This window comes from Mixophyes fleayi, chromosome 4 (genome assembly GCF_038048845.1).
Source record: "Mixophyes fleayi isolate aMixFle1 chromosome 4, aMixFle1.hap1, whole genome shotgun sequence".
Classification (NCBI taxonomy): Eukaryota; Metazoa; Chordata; class Amphibia; order Anura; family Limnodynastidae; genus Mixophyes; species Mixophyes fleayi.
The window spans coordinates 23,002,690-23,022,564 of NC_134405.1; the positions used below are offsets into that span (position 1 = coordinate 23,002,690).

Here is a 19,875-nt window from a genome sequence, read left to right on the forward strand (position 1 = left end):
TTGTTTGATTAGGTCACCTTAGTCTATTGACTGCACAGAAATAACCAGATAACAATATAGGCAATATAACAATAAGTTAAATGCAGCTATCTTGTTGAAATTTTATACAAAAAACCTGTAGTTTTGGGAAAAGGGCAATTACATCCAAACTTTCCTGTAGGCATTATCTGTGTGCACAGTAGTAACACATTTATAGGAGTTCGCAAACCAAGGTTTCCTCAAGCGTTTCAAAGAGGGCAGGGAGACAATAGATTATCCCCAATATCAAAGAGAACCTCCCAGATTTATTAGTAGCTGAAGATTCTAATCATTTTAATGTAATCATCTTTGTTACATTGGAGAAGAGGGGGCAATATTTTAAATGAAATTTGTTAGTAAGAAAGCAAAATACTATTATATTTGTTGTTGGTAGAGGGAATACTGCAGCTGTCAGATTGACCAAAAGGTCTGCTTATTGTTGAAGAACCTGAACACGTCATGAGCGGACTACACGGTGGTCTCAGGTCTGGTTTTAAGCTGTCTTATTTCTTGTTCTTCTATTCTATCACCTATTTATCCTATCTAAACGTTGAAGAGGAGCCTACAGGCTTTAAGGTACATTAAATTATAGTAGATCTTACATCAATTTCTATGTAGAAGAAGTGAAGAGAATGCTGCTGCATCAGGTGTGTGGAAAAGGTAGGAGGACCGAAAACATAGCCTGCAAGCTAAACCCTAGTTATTCCACCAAAATGTAATTTTTATTTCTTGATGGAATAGCCCTTTAAGAATATTATTCAAGTGGAGCAGCTGTGGATACCAATGCTGAGAATGACCATCTATCCAAAAATTATGGGGTACAGATAAAAAAAATCACATCCATAAAGAAGTCCAGAAAATGAGGACAGAAATGTGTTACCAATATAAAGTTTTATTTTTATGAGAAAACATGTCTCTATTCTAGTGATTTTATTTACTCGTTGAGTATATGGTTATTCATGATGTCTTTGCGATAGTAGTGTTCATTTGATGGTTATTAAAAATAGTAAACTTTTTACCTGTGGGTATCTGAAAATCCCCAAAACATGAGCCAAGGCGATTGAGTTTGCGGAAATTGTGGATCCAATTACTGCGCTGAAAGATGATCTAGTATTACACCGGCTGTTGGAGGTGAGTGTGGTGATCTCTGTTAGGAATCCCAAAGCTCCTTGTAGTTCATAATGAGGTATATTACATGTGTCGTACATCTGGAACCCTAATGTTACATTTGAGAAAATATAGGGATCCCTGTTGATCTCTTCAATGGTGTGTATCAGAGTTTGAAGCTGATGATAGTGGTCAATAGTGAACCTTTAGGATAGATAAAAGATGATATGAGATATTTGCTTTGTTCCTTAAATTTTACTTACATTACATTAAATAGTTTGAAAAGTATAAAATTATCATAGTACGGAAAGACAATTTAATTTTTGGGGGTAAATTTGGGGCTGGCAATGTTATTCATCTTCTCAACCTGCATGAGTGCACTTGTCCATCTTGTGTATTTCAGGGTGTAGGCCCACCTCCTGGTCCTTACAACACCCCCATAAAAAAGGGATGCACCTACAGTATGTTTAATGGATTTTTGATTCCTCGGTGTAGGGTGCACACAGTGTAATTGTCACCATAAACTCATCCTACTTTTACTTTTAGACAATCCAACTAATTATTTCAAAGCTTCCATTTTTTTTTCTTAAAATACTGCACGTCTTTCTCTTATTTATGGCTTTAATTAATCATGAGAGTGAGATGGTCCAATATCTAGAAAGTCAGGGAAGAAATTCAAGGCTGTGCTATATAGTTTGAATGCCATCAGCCAAATTGCTTCCCAAGTATATTGATAAGATGAGATTTAAGAGAATCTGAGTGTTGCAGATGTACATCCAGTGGTCAACATAGTGGTGTATATGGTGGTGTGCCAGACCGTCACTTCTCCTTCTGCCTTCATTGTAAAACTATTAAATTCCATTCAATTCCATTCCTTTACATTTTTCATACCACTTCTAAATTTCCACTTTAACCACTGTGTACATCTATATTATCATGTACTTAATCCAGCCTGCACCATTAATTTGTTGACATTACTTCATCCCCTCTTGTCATTATGTTGGAGATTTCAAAATATTGGAAAGGTTATGTCCTTGATGAAAAAAATGTAAATCTGCCAAGGATGACCTAAAAATGCAATTTCATTTTTAGAAAGACCAACTTCATTAAAAAAAGTGGAACTACAAAAATACAATATTTCAGTTTCAAAGACATTTAATTCGTGCAGAAACCGCCGCTTATTTTTTTTTTTCAGTGAGCAATGTCTGCCATTACATTCCCTTATAAAGCCTAAGCTGACTTTTAACAACAATTCAAGGATACATGAAGCCAACATGACTTTACTAATAAAATATTTCTATGATGTATTGCGCAAGGAACACGTCCATTAAGGCTTCTGGCTTAATCGCCGTAATTTCATTGCTTTTTGAAGTTTGGGAGGAAGAGTTTCAATAGCTTTCTTAAATTTGAAATTGTGTAAAAGTGTAAGGGACCTCAATCGTACATGTTAAATCGGAAGGTTTTTTTTCTATTGAATTTCAAAGCTTTTTGAAAAGTTAAAATATTTAGGATATCAAATTTACAAACATGAACACAAAAATTTGACGTCATATCAGAATCACTTGGCCCATCTAGTTTCCAGTAAATTTTTAATCCCTAATAAGCATGCGTGTTTAAAATTCTCTATTATATTAACCTCTACAAGACCTGTTGGATGTCTATCCCACCCATCCATTACTGTTTGGTACATTTTTTCTAAGATTTCCTCTAAACCTAGCACCCTCCTTTTCCAGTGCATGTCTTTTTCTCTGACATACCCCACTGCCCACCAGCTGTGTGATAGCATGCACACATGCCACCGCCAAGTGCACCAGCTTTTATTTTTCGTCACCTCCTGTGTACCAGTCTCTCTCACATGACACCCCATTCTTTGCAGCTTTACTTTCACATCTAACCTCCCTGTGCACCAGCTTTATTTTCACTTCTCATCCCCTTTGAACTAACGTTTCTTTCAAATGTCACCCTCTGTATGATCTGGTAGGCAGTGGTGGGGTACATATGTATGTATGTATGTATGTATGTATGTATGTATGTATGAATGTATGTATAATCTGGTAGGCAGTGGTGGGGTACATATGTATGTATGTATGTATGTATGTATGTATGTATATATATATGTATGTATGTATAATCTGGTAGGCAGTGGTGGGGTACATATGTATGTATGTATGCTCTAGCAGACAGTGGTGGGGTATGTATGTATGTATGCTCTGGCAGACAGTAGTGGGGTATGTATGTATGAATGTATGTATGCTCTGGCAGACAGTGGAGGGGTGTATATATATATATATATATATATATATATATATATATGCTCTGGCAGACAGAAGTGTGGTATATATGTATGCATGTATGTATGTATGTATGCTCTGTCGATCAGTGGTGGGGTATGTATGTATGTATGTATGCTCTGTTAAGCAGTGGTGGGGTATGTATACATGTATGTATGCTCTGTCAATCAGTGGTGGGGTATGTATGTATGCTCTGGTAGACAGTGGTGGGGTATGTGTGTATGTATGTTCTGGCAGACAGTGGTGGGTTGTGTATGTATGTATGTATGCAGTGGCAGACAGTGGTGGTGGGTTATGCATATATGCTCTGGCAGTCCTATTCTACTTGCCCATGTACATGACAATAATGTTACAATGCTGTTTACATATATATATATATATATATATATATATATATATATTGTGGCAAGAGCCCGCTACTGCAGAAGCACACGCGAACAAATTCTTCCTTTTTATGGTGTTTTATTGTCAGGATGGTAAATGTTTTGACACCTTATACTTGCACAGCAATCATGGAGACCCTAAACACTAGCTATACATAGTCCAGCTCTCTCCCAGGACCAGCCAGCTTACCCAGCATTGGTCTCCGTGCACAAATGATATAAACAAGCTTTTATACCTGATACTCCTCCCCCAGCCTTAGCTTGATGGACAGGTGACACACCCACCTTCTCTTTAAAAGGAAACGCCCATCACTGGCTCTGTAATTCTAACAAACCCACCCTGTCTGTTTGCTGAGAGGAAGGATTTCAAGTCATGTAAGTTAAACCAAACTTAAACTATTGCTTTTCATACATAGGTCTTTACATTCAATCTAGTTGCATTACTGGACAAATGTTTTACTCTACTTCCCTGCTTCCTTTGCATATTGCCAGCTAAATGCCTCCTTTTGTTAGATATCCCTCCCCCTAGCGTCTCCAAGTAGGGGGACGCGGACTTCGCGAGGAGCGCATATTTTCGTGACAACGCATCTGCATTTTTGTGTAGAATCCTGGGTCTATGTTCTACTGAGAACTTGAAAGGTTGCAATGCCAAGAACCAGCGGGTTACCTTGGCATTTACCTCCCAGTTGTTCTGCATCCATCTCAATGGTGCATGGTCTGTTATTAAGGTGAACTCTCTGCCTAGGAGATAATAGCGCAGAGCTTCTGTAGCCCATTTTATAGCGAGACATTCTTTCTCCACAGTGGCATATTTTTGTTCCCTTGGAAGCAACTTACGACTTAGGTACAGGACAGGATTTTCTACTCCATTCTTCTCTTGTGACAGGACTGCACCTAAGCCAACACAGAAGCATAAGTTTGGAGGAAGAACCTCCGGGTAAAATCCGGTGCTTGTAGAACTAGGTAGGAACAAAGAGCTAACCGAAGATCAAACCAGGCGGTTTCTGCAGAGTCAGACCAGGTTAATCTATCTGGATAACTTTTTTTTAACATGTCCGTTAGTGGAGAAGCTCTAGTGGCGAAGTGGCTTACAAACCGCCTGTAGTAACCGACTAAGTGTAAAAAGGTTCTTAACTGTGACTTTTTCTCTGGTCTTGCCCAATTTTTGACTGCCTCCACTTTGTCTAGCTGGGGTTTGACATGCCCTCGACCAACAACGTACCCCAAATATTTGGCTTCTCTCATGGCTATTGCACATTTCTCTGGGTTAGCTGTTAACCCTGCTGACCTTAATGAAGCTAAGACCGCCTCAACTTTGGCTAAATGTGATCCCCAGTCTGGGGTATGAATCACTATATCATCAAGGTAAGCAGCTGCATAAGTTGTGTGAGGTCGTAGCAATTTATTCATGGCCCTTTGGAAGGTGGCAGGTGCCCCATGCAATCCAAAGGGTAGGACTTTATATTGATAGAGACCATCAGGGGTGGAAAATGCAGTGTTTGGCTTGGCCGTGGAAGTCAGGGGAACTTGCCAATAACCCTTTGTTAGATCAAGGGTTGTCAAATAATTGCTACCAGCAAGATTTTCCACTAGTTCATCCACACGTGGCATTGGATAGGCATCAAACTGTGACATACTGTTTAGGCGCCTAAAGTCATTGCAGAACCTAATTGTCCCATTGGGTTTTGGGACAAGCACAATGGGACTATTCCACTCACTAGTGGACTCTTCAATCACATCTAACTGGAGCATCTTCTCGACCTCCTTTCTCCCGTCCACCCGTCTGGCTTCTGGAATACGATACGGCTTCTGCTTTACAATAACTCCTGGCGCAGTGACAATGTCGTTTTCGATTAAGGTAGTGCGCCCAGGAATGGAAGAGAAGACATCCCTGTTCCGGCGAATCATTTCTTCAGTCTGTTGTCTCTGCTGAATGGACAAAGCTGGCTCTATGGGAACTTCAGACTTTTCAATGGCAGTACTCACGACCTGTGGAGAGGTTTCCTCATCATGCCAAGGTTTAAGGAGGTTAACACGATATATTTGCTCCTCCCTTCTCCTACCTAACTGGCGGACTCTGTAATTGACAGGACCGACAGCCTCTAGAATTTCATATGGACCCTGCCAATGGGCGAAAAGTTTGCTTTCCTGGGTGGGAACCAGGACTAGGACCTTGTCCCCAGGCTTGAAAGATCGAACAACAGCACTTTTATCATAACTTTTCCTCTGTCGTTCCTGAGCCTCTTTTACATGTTGCTGCACAATGGGCCCTATCTTTCCTAACCTCTCATACATTTGCGACACAAATTGTACCAGATTTGGCTCCCTGGGACCTTGCTGCTCCCACCCTTCTTTTAACATATCCAAGATACCCCTGGGCTGTCTCCCAAACAATAGCTGAAAGGGACTAAACCCTGTTGAAGCTTGAGGTACCTCACGGATGGCAAACATCAAATAGGGAATAAGAGTGTCCCAATCTTTTTTTTCTTGAGCCACAGCTTTCCTGAGCATGTGCTTTAATGTTAAAGCGTTCCACCAAGCCATCTGTTTGTGGATGGTATACAGAGGTGTGAAGCGCACTAACCCCTAGCAACTGGCACATGTCCTTCATCAGTTTAGACATAAATAGAGTACCCTGATCTGTGAGAATTTCTTTGGGTATTCTCAAGCGTGTAAACATCAATACAAGTTCTCTAGCTATGGTGCTGGACTTTATGTTTCATAGGGGAATTGCCTCTGGATACCTGGTTGCATAGTCAAGCACCACTAGTATATATTGGTGCCCACGTGCGGATTTTTCCACTGGCCCCACAAGGTCCATGGCTATCCGTTCAAAGGGAACTTGTACTATTGGTATAGGTATGAGAGGTGCCCTGTACATGGGTTTGGGACAGGTTCTCTCACAAATGGGACAGGACCGGCAATACATTTTCACTGCCATGTGTACACTGGGCCAGTAAAACCTAAGCAGAACTCGTTCCTGTGTTTTATCCTCTCCTAGGTGTCCCCCACAGACATGTGTGTGTGCTGCTTTTAACACTAGGGGTACATGGACCTGAGGAACCATTAATTGTTCTACTTTTCCCCCCTGTACATTAGCAAATCTATACAGGAAATTATTTTTAACAATAAAATATGGTATACCTTCTGCAGGCTGGGCGGCTTTCGCTACCCCATTTACCTCAGTCACACTTTTAAAGGCATGTTCCAAAGTGGCATCATTAAGTTGGTCTCAAGCAAAGTCCTGCAGAGGAAACAAAATTGGTATTGCGGACCAGTCCGTATCCTCACTGACAGGGGGGGGTGGGCTCATCTGTGACATCACCGACCAATGCTAGTTTGGACTGTCCATGTTTCCCCGCAGGTGGATGCTTTTGTGGAACTCCTGCTGTGACTCCGAGGATGGCATTCCGGTTTGGCGGTTCCCAAAGATCGATGTCCAGATGTTGTGGATTCTTAGGCGGTTCCTTTAAGAGAGGGCTTCCGACCGTTGCATCAGTTGCCGGCATGTCCGGCCAGATCCGCTCACCGAGGGCATCATTAAACAGTGGGAAGTCTCGCCCCAAAATGAGTGGATATGGGAGTTTAGGTGCTATGGCAGCTGCCACCATAACAGTTTTGTCTTTGAGTGTGACTGGTGGTATTGTTCTTTCATACTCCTCTGTCGTGCCATGTACGCAAAGAACCTTCACCTTGGGCAACCGAGAAGTTATGGTTTCGGGTAAGGCAGAGCTGGAAAACAATGAGGTTCTTTAGTCATTTGCTGTAGCGCACAAAACCTTTCTACCACGGTGGCAAGCTCTTCATAAGTTTGTGGGCCTGATTGCAGAACCCACCTTTGCAAATCACGGTTCAGCCCCCGGATGCAGTGATCCATTGCCAGAACTTCAATAATCCGAGAAAGCGAATTCTCCTCAGGCTGCAGCCATTTCTTTAAAATTTTAGAAAGCTCAGCCACTTGCGCTGTGACCAGTTTTTCTTTATCGTAGCGCCATTGTTGATAGCGCTGGGCTCGGCCTGGCCCAGAAACTCCAATGCGAGCCAATATCTCAGACTTTAGGCACAGATAGTCAGAGGCCCGTTCCTCATCTAGATCCATATAAGCTCGCTGAGCTTCACCAGTCAGATATGGCGCCAGCCTCTCAGCCCAATCTATAGGAGGCCATTTTGCCCTTTTTGCAAAACTCTCAAAGGACACCAGATACACTTCTATTTCATCACCTGGCGACATTTTCTGGAGAACAGGACCAAGTGGTTCATTTCTGTCATGCCTCACCTGGCTTAACTCTTCTCTTAAGAGCCTTGTGTTTTCCACCTCTGCCTCGGCAACTCGTAGCATCTGAGCTTGCTGTTCTTGCTGCGCAGTGGCCACATTCACAAGGGTTCTCAGTACTTCCTCCATGTTGACGTCTGCGAGGGTTGGGTAGCGGAATCTTGCTTCCCGGAGCATGCCATTTCTGACGCCACTTGTGGCAAGAGCCCGCTACTGCAGAAGCACACGCGAACAAATTCTTCCATTTTATGGTGCTTTATTGTCAGGATGGTAAATGTTTTGACACCGTATACTTGCACAGCAATCATGGAGACCCTAAACACTAGCTATACATAGTCCAGCTCTGTCTCAGGAACAGCCAGCTTACCCAGCATTGGTCTCCGTGCACAAATGATATAAACAAGCTTTTATAACTGATACTCCTCCCCCAGCCTTAGCTTGATGGACAGGTGACACACCCACCTTCTCTTTAAAAGGATACGCCCATCACTGGCTCTGTAATTCTAACAGACCCACCCTGTCTGTTTGCTGAGAGGAAGGATTTCAAGTCATGTAAGTTAAACCAAACTTAAACTATTGCTTTTCATACATAGGTCTTTACATTCAATCTGGGTGCATTACTGCACAAATGTTTTACTCTACTTCCCTGCGTTCTCTGCATATTGCCAGCTAAATACCTCCTTTTGTTACAATATATATATAGAAGCTGAACAGACGTGGAATTTCTTATAACCTTTAGACCTTTGGCACATCCTCAAAGCCGCTCATTCTATATTAGCAGCTACTGATAAATATAACTGCTCAGCATTTAAATGTGAAACAAAGATTTTACTGACCTGTACAGTTTCAAAGAGTTATACTTACGAACTGAAGGAGTCGCTAGATGTCCTTGCTTTGTATGGAGAGTGTTCTTATATAGCGTGCTACTCTTCCCAAACTATCTAACAGATTTGTCTCCAGAGATCAGAATTGTCCATTTATGATACCTGCTTTGATACTACATTCATACCTCCATTTGAAAGGACAATGATGCCAAATAATTAGAGAATGGGCTATTTATATTGCTAATCTATTTGACTCAAGTAAATATATTTTTATTAACTTATGAAACATTAAGAAGCAATCATATTTATTTCACTATCTACAACACATAATACTATATACATTCTCATACTCGGTTTCTCAAAACTTGGTTTTCATTGCTGTGCATTAGTTTTGTGTTGTCATTATGTACAGGAGTCAGTCATTTCAACTAACACCTGGGGGTAAATGTATCAAACTGAGAGTTTTCCGGCGGGTTTGAAAAACCAATCAGATTCTAGCTATCATTTATTTAGTACATTCTACAAAATGACAGTTAGAATCTCATTGGTTGCTATAGGCAACATCTCCACTTTTCAAACCCGCCAGAAAACTCTCAGCTTGATACATTTACCCCCTGCTGTGATAAACAATGAAAAGAAACCCTCAGGGGCTTTGCATGGGGATCGAAAAAAATAATTGATGTTTCTTGACTGCATTGCAATGAAGTCAACTAGAATTTGTTGCAGAAAAATGACAAGCTCACCCCCAGCACTGAACAGTCTCATATCTAGCAGCAGCATTAATGTTTTGGGAATGCTGCCAGGGCTATCTTTTCCATTGGGCATGATGGGCAGTTGCCCGGGGGCCCCACGGGCAAGGGGGCCCCATAGGCACGGCTCTTAATGAGAATAAATAATCCTGCAAAAGGAAAAAACCTGCAAAAAAAACCTACAAGGGTCACTGAGCAAGTACATCTATCTATCTCTATCTCTATATATCTATATCTATATCTGTATCTGTATACATCTATATATCTATATCTATATCTATATCTATATCTATATCTAGGAGCACCGGTGCACTGCTTTGCCCGGGGGCCCATAATGTTGTTAATATGGCCCTGACTGCTGCAGTGGTCACTTTGATGTATGAGGTCATGTAACAGCAGTGATCAGACCCTGCTGCCCCCCTCTCCTGTCCTCTGAACTGGCTTTGCAGAGCAGTTGTCCAGTTAAAGTTTCTCAGTGAGGAGCTGCTCAGTTGCAGACCAGATTTTACTAAACAAGCATAAAGAGGGTTAGGGCTGCACACCAGAGGAGGACTGGCAAATTTTAGCCCGGGAGGCAAGACTCGACTCAGCAGCCTATTTTAATGGAAAAAAATTACAGGTGGCCCAGTGATCCAGCCCAAGGTAGCACACTATGGGGCTGGCCCGGCGGGCAGATGCCCCCCTGCCACTCAGCCCAGCCTGCCCCTGGTGCATACTTCCCATCTCAGCAGTGTGCAGCTCTCTGACTACTGGGGGAGGAGGAGAGACATACCACTGTGCTAGCCTGTTTGTGGTGTCAGCTGTGCATGAAATCCAGCCATTCACACAATGTTATACACTGCAGGCAGGATGGCATAGATAGCTGCCTCGGATTACAGCACTCTGTCTCAGCATTAGTCCTACAATACATCTACCTACACTGCATTCCAGTAAATACCTTGACTTATACTTATATACTGTGTATGGTTAAAATATTGACATTCTTATCCTACCCAGGCTATGAATATAAGGATGTTGTACAGAACTAAAGAAGAATCTCAGGTGTATTATTAACGTTTAGAACATTGTCCGGATAACCCCACTCCTATTCCCCGCAGTGATCACTGCTGCAGGACCCTCAGAGCACTTTTGACTTTCCCGCAACCCAGCTCAGTGCAGTGAATAAATTCACTGAGGGGGGGCAGGTAAAAACAGGCTCTGTAACACCGCTCTGAGAGATTATACTGTGAAATGATAACGGTGCCAGGGCTAATACTAGTATAGTGTGCCCCCCCCCTCAGTCCCAAAACACTAACCAGCCCACCTTTGGCTAGAAAATATGGCTAAATTCTCCTGATCACAAAAGGAAATTTCTTAGTGAGCGAGCCAGCCATATTTATACTCACAAGCGAAGCCACTCTGAGTACACCCAGCACACACCTCTATTTGACAGGCGCAAACTTATGAAATTCTGTGACATTCCCTGTCTTTAAAATGGGGCATATTTTACCAAATTCTAAAATAACTATAAGTTTCTCAAAATTGTCACCAATCAAAGACAGTCCTCCGCCTTAATAGCTTTCTAAAAAGACAAACTCCAAGGGGTAAATGTATCAAGCTGAGAGTTTTCTGGCGGGCTTGAAAAGGCAATCTGATTCTAGCTATCATTTATTTAGTACATTATACAAAATGACAGCTAGAATCTGATTGGTTGCTATAGGCAACATCTCCACTTTTCAAACCCGCTGGACAACTCTCAGCTTGATACATTTACCCCCAAGTCTTTAAACCTCCTGTACACTGAGTTACACTCTCCCCAAAAAACAGAAAAGCGGTGACTTTTGCAAAACTGGAAGTGGAAAAAAACTGCGAGATTTTGAACTTTAGATTATCCCTAATTTGTCATTTTTTATTCTTTTTTTTCTGAATTTGGCATGTGGCACCTGTGGACAGTTCTCCATGTGCATGCCAAATTTCAGCTTAATAACTTTTAGTTAAAACTTTTTAAAATGTAGCCCCTTAAACACCATGCCCCCCCCCCCCCCCCCCACTCTCACAGATTTAACAAGGCGAAAATATTTATTAGATTCAATCTTCATAATAAATAATAATAATAATAATAATAATAATAATAAGGACATGACTGTGTCCATATATATATATATATATATATATATATATATATATATATATATATATATGTACACACAGATATACATCAGACACTAAAAGAACATCAGTTATATCATAAGATTTACTTACATTGTACACAAGGTCTTGGGTGGTCTCACATTGAATGTCAGTTTTTGGTAGATTTTGTCAACATGAATTCCTAATAAGACTCCTATCATGATGTCTCCAGGTTGTGTTATCCCCTCCAGCACTGACAGAGGTGACAGTCTGCATCTCTGATCCAAGGAGCCGACAATTAAAATGATGTGGAAAAAGATGATATTGAAACACACAGTAGATGTACAGTTCATAGTGTTTCAATTAGCCAGTAGATAATCTGTAAACAGAAAATATGCATCACCGTTCAAGTTCTATATCTGGATGAGAATGTGTGCTGGAGGTGTAGTGGCATAGAGATGTGTAGGGATGGGGATGTGTGCTGGAGGTGTAGTGGCATAGAGATGTGTAGGGATGGGGATGTGTGCTGGAGGTGTAGTGGCATAGAGATGTGTAGGGATGGGGATGTGTGCTGGAGGTGTAGTGGTATAGAGATGTGTAGGGATGGGGATGTGTGCTGGAGGTGTAGTGGTATAGAGATGTGTAGGGATGGGGATGTGTGCTGGAGGTGTAGTGGTATAGAGATGTGTAGGGATGGGGATGTGTGCTGGAGGTGTAGTGGTATAGAGATGTGTAGGGATGGGGATGTGTGCTGGAGGTGTAGTGGTATAGAGATGTGTAGGGATGGGGATGTGTGCTGGAGGTGTAGTGGTATAGAGATGTGTAGGGATGGGGATGTGTGCTGGAGGTGTAGTGGTATAGAGATATGTAGGGATGGGGATGTGTGCTGGAGGTGTAGTGGTATAGAGATGTGTAGGGATGGGGATGTGTGCTGGAGGTGTAGTGGTAGAGAGATGTGTAGGGATGGGGATGTGTGCTGGAGGTGTAGTGGTATAGAGATGTATAGGGATGGGGATGTGTGCTGGAGGTGTAGTGGTATAGAGATGTGTAGGGATGGGGATGTGTGCTGGAGGTGTAGTGGTATAGAGATGTGTGAGGATGAGAGTGTTTGATGGAGGTGCAGTAACAGTGATGTGTCCATTGTTAAGCATAAAGTATATGAAAAAGTTTTATTTATAATAATGTGTGTACAGATGGCCATGGATGACAAATAGATAGAGATAGTGATGTGTAGGGTTGAGAGTATATAGTGGAGGTGGAATTACTGTGGTTTGTGTGGAAGAGGGTGTATGATGGTAGTGTAGGACCAGTGATGTGTATAGATGAGGATGTATGTTGGAGGTGTAGTGCCAGTGATGTGTGTATAGATGAAGTGTCTGATGTAGGTGTAATCACAATGCTGTGTGTATAGCTGCTATTTGTGATGTATGTATAGTGACAGTGATGTGTATAGAGGAGGGTATATGTTGGAGGAATAGTGATAGAGATGTGTATAGATGAGGGTGTATGCTGGAGGTGTAGTGACAGTGATGTGTGTATAGATGAGGGTGTATGATGGAGGTGTAGTGACAGAGATGTGTATAGATGAGGGTGTATGCTGGAGGTGTAGTGACAGTGATGTGTATAGATGAGGGTGTATGTTGGAGGTGTAGTGACAGTGATGTGTATAGATGAAGTGTCTGATGTAGGTGTAATCACAGTTCTGTGTATAGATGCTATTTGTGATGGATGTATAGTGACAGTGATGTGTATATATGAGGGTATGTGTTGGAGGTATAGTGACAGTGATGTGTATAGATGAAGTGTCTGATGTAGGTGTAATCACAGTGATGTGTGTATAAATGATATGTATGATGGATGTATAGTAACAGTGATGTGTATAGATGAATATAATAGGTGTCTTATACTTACATCACCTCAGGTCTCTCTATTTCTAACTCACTGCTATCACCTAGTTTTATAGAGATAACTACAATTATATGTAATGATCTGGATCAATAAATAGATTGCTGTTTGCTCAGGGTAACTTTCAATTATCATAATGAGTTAAGTTTGCATCACTCTCAGCGGTCTGGTTAGAAATGAGATCTGTGGCCGTTATAGTTTAGGGAAAAAAAATTACATAATTGTGCAGATGTCATTTCCCAGCTGTGGGTGGAACAATTATGATTACAATTTTATTATTTAAATTATTTATTATTTAATTTTATTATTACAAATAATAGATGAAAAACAAAAGACTCACAATTAATATAAAATAAATCATTTTACTACTAACATTTCTCCTATAATATTGAAAACTAAACGTGTGACCCGTCTACCAGTAAACAAGAGCATCCAGGCATCTACATAGACTATTTCAGGTCTTAATTGATTATGTTAACAGTTTACTTACCACGAGTCTAACCATTCCCCCTACCTACTGCTAGCAGACACACTTTATAACAATACCTACATACTTGTAAGCTGAGTATCCCTCTTTAAGTTATAGTCCAGCAAACAAACTGGATGCCATCACTATATACATTAAATGAACAATTAGAGATATTCACTGACACCTGCGTTTTTGTTTTGGTTTTGGTTTTGGCAAAACCACCCTTGCGTGTTTTGGTTTTGGTTTTTGTTTTGGATCTGTTTTTAATTTAAATATGCTAAAATCCCATAATTTGGCTCTTTTTTTGTTCCTACATTATTATTAACCTCAATAACACTAATTTCCAGTCATTTCCAGTCAATTTTGACCACCTCACAGGTCACAATATTATTTTCATACATGTTGGCAATTTTATGTTTTTCTACAGTAAATGTTCACCTTTATTAGAGAGGTGTTTTTTTAAAACAAATTAAAAAAAGGTAAAAGCTTTTTATTTAAATTTTTGTTTCCCCGACTTAAAACCACTATGCACTTGAACATAGGCTTTAGCAGATGATGTAGAGGGATTGGTATCATCATGACTTAGACTGGAGAGTGACAAGAACAATGTGACTGAAGAACGGAGAGCTACAAGAACATTGCTACCCCTGTTTCTGTGTAACCAACGGCACTGAGACCGGAGAGTGACAAGAACACTACCACCCCTCCTGTTTCTGTATAAGCTATGGCACCGTACAATGTTACTGTAGATTGTTAAGAACACTGCCAACCCTATTACTTGAATTTCTGTTTCAGCACTGAACACTGCCACCTCTCCTGTTTCTGGTTGAGCTATGACACAGTAGAATGTGACTGGAGAATTTTAAGATCACTGCCAGTCTTATTATTTGAATTTCATTTTCAGCACTGAACACTGCCACCTCTTCTGTTTCTGGGTGAGCTATGGCACAGTAGAGTGTCACTGGAGACTTTTAAGAACACTGACAGCCCTATTAGTTACTTTGTGCACTGATCCGACGATGCGACAATTACATTTTGCCTCGGTTTCAGTTCCGAGGGCGTGTGACAGTATCAAGCAGACCCGGCTTGGTACTCCAATCGGCTATGTTCGAGTGGGCTCCGTTTTATCGCCAATAACAACACACATAGAAGATCATTTACAAAGCGGCGGGAATTAGCTTTGGACCCACCGCACACCACGGTTTGTGAGAGTACACCTAGATCCCCACTATGGATTTGGATCATATAGGAATTTGACCTCATCTGAGTAATATCAGGAGTCTTTACAGGGAGAGGAAAGGAATTGTATGAACTGAAGTCATTCCTAATGAAATATGAAGTAGGTGCTTTGATTTGTCTCCGAGTCTATGGCAATATAGAAACTAGGTTTTGAGTGGATGGGAGCTCAGCTATTTCCCTTCACAAAAGGAGCGTTGAACTCACCTTTAAGCTATGGGCTTCTCAAAGCTAACTTTAGCAAAGGGGGATGGGGGGAAATTAATAGATGAGCACTGAACCTTATTCTCATAATACTACTGCTCTTCATGACCATAAGAATGTGTACCATTTTTAGGGTGATGTATATATAGGTTTAACTCTTTAAATGTGAGACAGAATTGTGTCAGGCACTGCCCTTGCACTTTCCCTGTGTCCTGTGGGGGGTCGCCTACCTCTTCCGCCGGATACGTCCCAATGTCTAGCAACGGGACACTCCCCTTCTCTCCCTGGCCCGGGACCTTGCATGCGTGAAGGCGCCTCGTTTTGTTGCTAGGAAACAGGACTTTCCTCAGGTTTCTATGTCGGCAGTCAGTGATGCCTGACCTCCCGATTTTCCTACTTGCCAATCAGGCCTTTCTCCTTCCTATTTATTGGAGGCTGTGGCTCCACTAAGGTGCCAGAGTATTTGGTCAAACCTAGCTCCAGCGTTCTCCGACTTCTCCATATTACCTGTTCCTGTACCCTTGTTCCATTGTGTGTTTTTTTTTACTTCTGACCCAGCTAGTCTCCAGACCTTCCCTTGGGTTGTGATTTTGCTTTATTTTGACTTCTCTGGTTTTGACTCTTGGCTATCCCTGACTATTCTTGAAAACGCCTCCTGTACATTGCATCCTGTTACCTAGTACCAGTGTGTGTTTTTTGCAACTGACCCAGCTAGTCTCCAGGCCTTCATTTGGATTGTGATTTGGCTCTATTTTGTCTTCTCTGGTTTTGACTCCTGGTGATCCCTGACAATTCTCTGGAAACTTCTCCTGTACCATGCATCCCGGCTGGTCCTGATTTGGATTGTCTGACTATTCTCGTATCACCTACCACCTCACTGATGACTGTCTTGGAGAGCTGCGACCTGCGCACCCCTTGCGGGTAAGCCCATACATCTTTGTGGATGACCCTTCACCAGGGATACGCTAGTCTCTGCTCCTCCTCGTTCATTTGCGCAAGTATCAACAAGTGCCCCCATCCGATACTCGTAAATGACAACATACTCTGGCCCCATGGATGGACAAGGTGAACTCTCTGTCCATGATATCCTGCTCCATTTAGCTCAGCATGTTGATCAGCAAGCAACCAACCAATCAATCAAGCACAGCTCTTGCAGTGCATCAAAGGAGTAGTCTCCTGGCTGGATTACCTCCAAGGATCTCTATCTACAAGTCAAGCAGCTCCAGCCGCGACTGTCTCTCCCTCGGTTTCTACTACCACTGTCAGCACTGCCTGCTCCAATGTTTTTTGTATACCAACCTCAAAAAAGTATGGTGACGAAGCTAAGAAATGCCAAAATTTTTTAAACCAGTGCAACATTCACTTTGAGCTAGCGCCACAAAAATTTGCAACTGAAAGGACCAAGGTGGCTTACATTATTTTCCTTCTCACCGGTTAGGCACTTGACTGGGGGATCTCCTCTGTGGGAATGAGAGGATGCACTTCTTTAGAGTTCCACGGTTTTCATTAAGAATTTTTGGAAGGAATTTGATTAACTGTGCCATGTTTCTTCTGCTGCTTCCAGTCTTCTGACTCTTCGCCAGGGGTCTCTCTCAGCAGGACAATGCGCATTTCAGTTCTGGACCCCGGCCTCAGAGTTTAATTTGAGTCACAAGGCATTGGTATCTACTTTCTGGTAAGGTCAATCTGACCGAATTAAGGATGATCTGGACTCACGTGATCTACCTGCTAGCATTGATTATTTGGTTTCCCTTTGCATTAAAGTGGATTTCAATAGGGAACGTATGTAAAAACAGACCTGGGCCCAATATCCCTCTCTGTGCTTGGATCATCGCTTTCAGTTCCCCGCTCCTGTTACTGAGAATACCATGCAGATTGGCAGCTCACACCTTACTCAGGAAGAACGGGATTAATGCATTAAGAATCATCTTTGTCTCTATTGCGGAGAAACCATGCACATGATTTCCACTTGCCCAAAGAGGCTAGGAAACACCTCCGCCTAGGCGATGATAGGGGGGTCATACTAGGATCCAAGTCTCATATGCCCAGTTCTCCGAAAGAGTCTGACTTCCTCATGTCAGTCACCCATTTTTCTCTGGATGATTCCCTCAAGTTAGCTGCTTTAGTGGACTCTGGATCCTCCAGGAACTTCATTTCTTTCACTCTAGCATCTAAGCTCCGTTTCCATACTCACCCTTTGCTGCAACCTCTGGCTCTGAAAGCAGTGGATGGTAATCAGGTCTTTAACGGTTCCATTACCTGTGTCAACTGTTCCGTTCGGTTGCAAGTAGGAGCTCTCCACACTGAATGGATTAAGTTCCTACTCCTTCCACAGTCTGTTACCCCACTTATCTTGGGGATACTCAGGACTCATTCTCCATAGTTTGACTGGCTTTGAGCCCAAGTCACCTCTTGGGGTTCCTTCTACAAGTATCATTGTATAACTTCTGTACATCCCTCTAGGTCCCTGTTACCTTGGTTTACTCTAACCTCTCAGATAACACTTCCTGAGCCCTATGCTGATTTTCTTGATGTTTTCAGCAAGACTGCTTCCGAGAGTTTACCCCTTCATAATCCGTGGGACTGTCCCATCAAATTAATCCCTGGCAAAAACATTCCCAAATGCAGGGTTTATCCATTGTACTTACCGGAGACCCAAACCATGATGGAATATATCTCTAAGAATCTCCAATGGGGCTTTATTCAGAAATCCTCCTCTCCTGCGGCCACAGGCTTTTTCTTTATCAAAAAGAAAGATGGTACGTTGATACCCTGCATAGAGTACCATAAACTGAACGCCAACACAATCTAGATTCGGTACCCTCTACCCCTCATTTTCTCCAAATTGGATCTCAGAGGTGCTTATAATTTAATTCAAATTTATCTGGACGACGAATGGAAGAACACGTTCAATACTTCGGAGCAGCAATATGAGTATCTTGTGATGCCCTTCGGACTCTGTAATGTCCCAACAGGCTTCCAAGAGATTGCCAATGAAGCATTCTGTACTTCTGGTATTAATCAGTGGTTGTCTACGATAATGACATTTTATTTTTTTCCTGAAATCTCTCTGCCAATCCTAGACATGTTAAGAAAAAATTCTCTCCTGACTATGTCAAAACCATCTGAATTGTAAGTTGGAGAAATGCCTTTTTTTTTGGCTTTCCCAGGTGCCTTTTTGGGATATATACTCTAGTGAACTGGTTTTCAAATGGACCCCAAGAAAGTGGAAGCAATACTCAGTTTACCTCAGTCCATTGGCATTGCCAAGTACTATCGGCAATTTATTAGAGGTTTCTCCACTCTTATTGCACCCATTACCACCCTCTCTCCTAAAGGGAAACAAGCCAAGCCCTGGCCTCCTGAAGCGGTCTCCAAACCTTTAATGCCTTAAAAAAATCCTTCTCTGTCATTCCAGTTCTCAAACAACCCGACCCAATGTGAGTTGGGGCTGTGCTGTCACAGAAGAATTCCTCAGAAACTCTGGTCCCATGTGGTTTTTTTCCCAAGAAATTTTCCCCCTGTGACACTATCTATAACATTGGAGACAAGGAACTCTTGGCTATGTAGATTGCTCTAGAAGAATGGCATTACTTTTTGGTCTGGGCACTTCATCCTGTTACTGTCTTTACAGATCACAAAAATTTAACCCTCATCAGGCTCATTGCTCTCTGTTCTTTTCAAGATTTAATTACTTTTAACCTACCGGCCTGGTACAAGCATTCTAGTGCTGATGCTCTTTCCAGTTTGGATACGTGTCCTCCTTCTGAGGTCAGGCCCATTATTAGTCCAGTGAAGGTTGTGGCCTTGACCAAGTCCCCAGTAAAAACCCCACCCACCGACCATTCCTTCATTACCCCTCACCTCCGTACCAGGGTTCAAATGTGGGCTCATGACTCTTAGTTTGCGGGACATGCCAGTATAAAAAAAACAATTGCCCTGCTGTCCCATTATTATTGGTGGCCTTCCTTAGCCTTGGACATCCACAAATATATTCAAGCCTGCAAAGTTTGTGCCCAACATAAAGTCTCCAGGCATCTTCCGTCTGGTCCTTTACTCCCTCTTCCTGTTACTGACTCACCTTGGACCAGCATCACCATGGTTACAATACCATCTGGGTTGTGGTGGACCGCTTTTACAATTGGCCTCAGAATTGTCCCTCCTATTTATTAGAAACATCTTTTGTCTACATGGTTGTCCCCTCAAATTTATCTCCGATCAGGAGGTACAATTTGTTTCTAGATTTTGGAGGTCCTTTTGTAAAAACCTTGGGATTGGCCTAAAGTTCTCTACTGGTTACCATCACT

General features: G+C 42.0%; 1 protein-coding gene across 1 annotated transcript in view; it reads right to left on the minus strand.

The window, feature by feature from the left end:
- The window catches only part of LOC142150559 (extracellular calcium-sensing receptor-like), a 37,786-nt gene extending 18,118 nt beyond the window's left edge, over positions 1-19,668 (minus strand). Inside the window, exons 1-3 of the mRNA XM_075205758.1 lie at positions 19,650-19,668; positions 18,217-18,340; positions 1,038-1,329 (exon numbers count right to left, since the gene is read on the minus strand). Coding sequence (XP_075061859.1) covers positions 1,038-1,329; positions 18,217-18,340; positions 19,650-19,668 — 435 coding nt within the window. The remainder of the gene's footprint in view (positions 1-1,037; positions 1,330-18,216; positions 18,341-19,649) is intronic.
- Between the last annotated feature and the right edge of the window lie 207 nt (positions 19,669-19,875).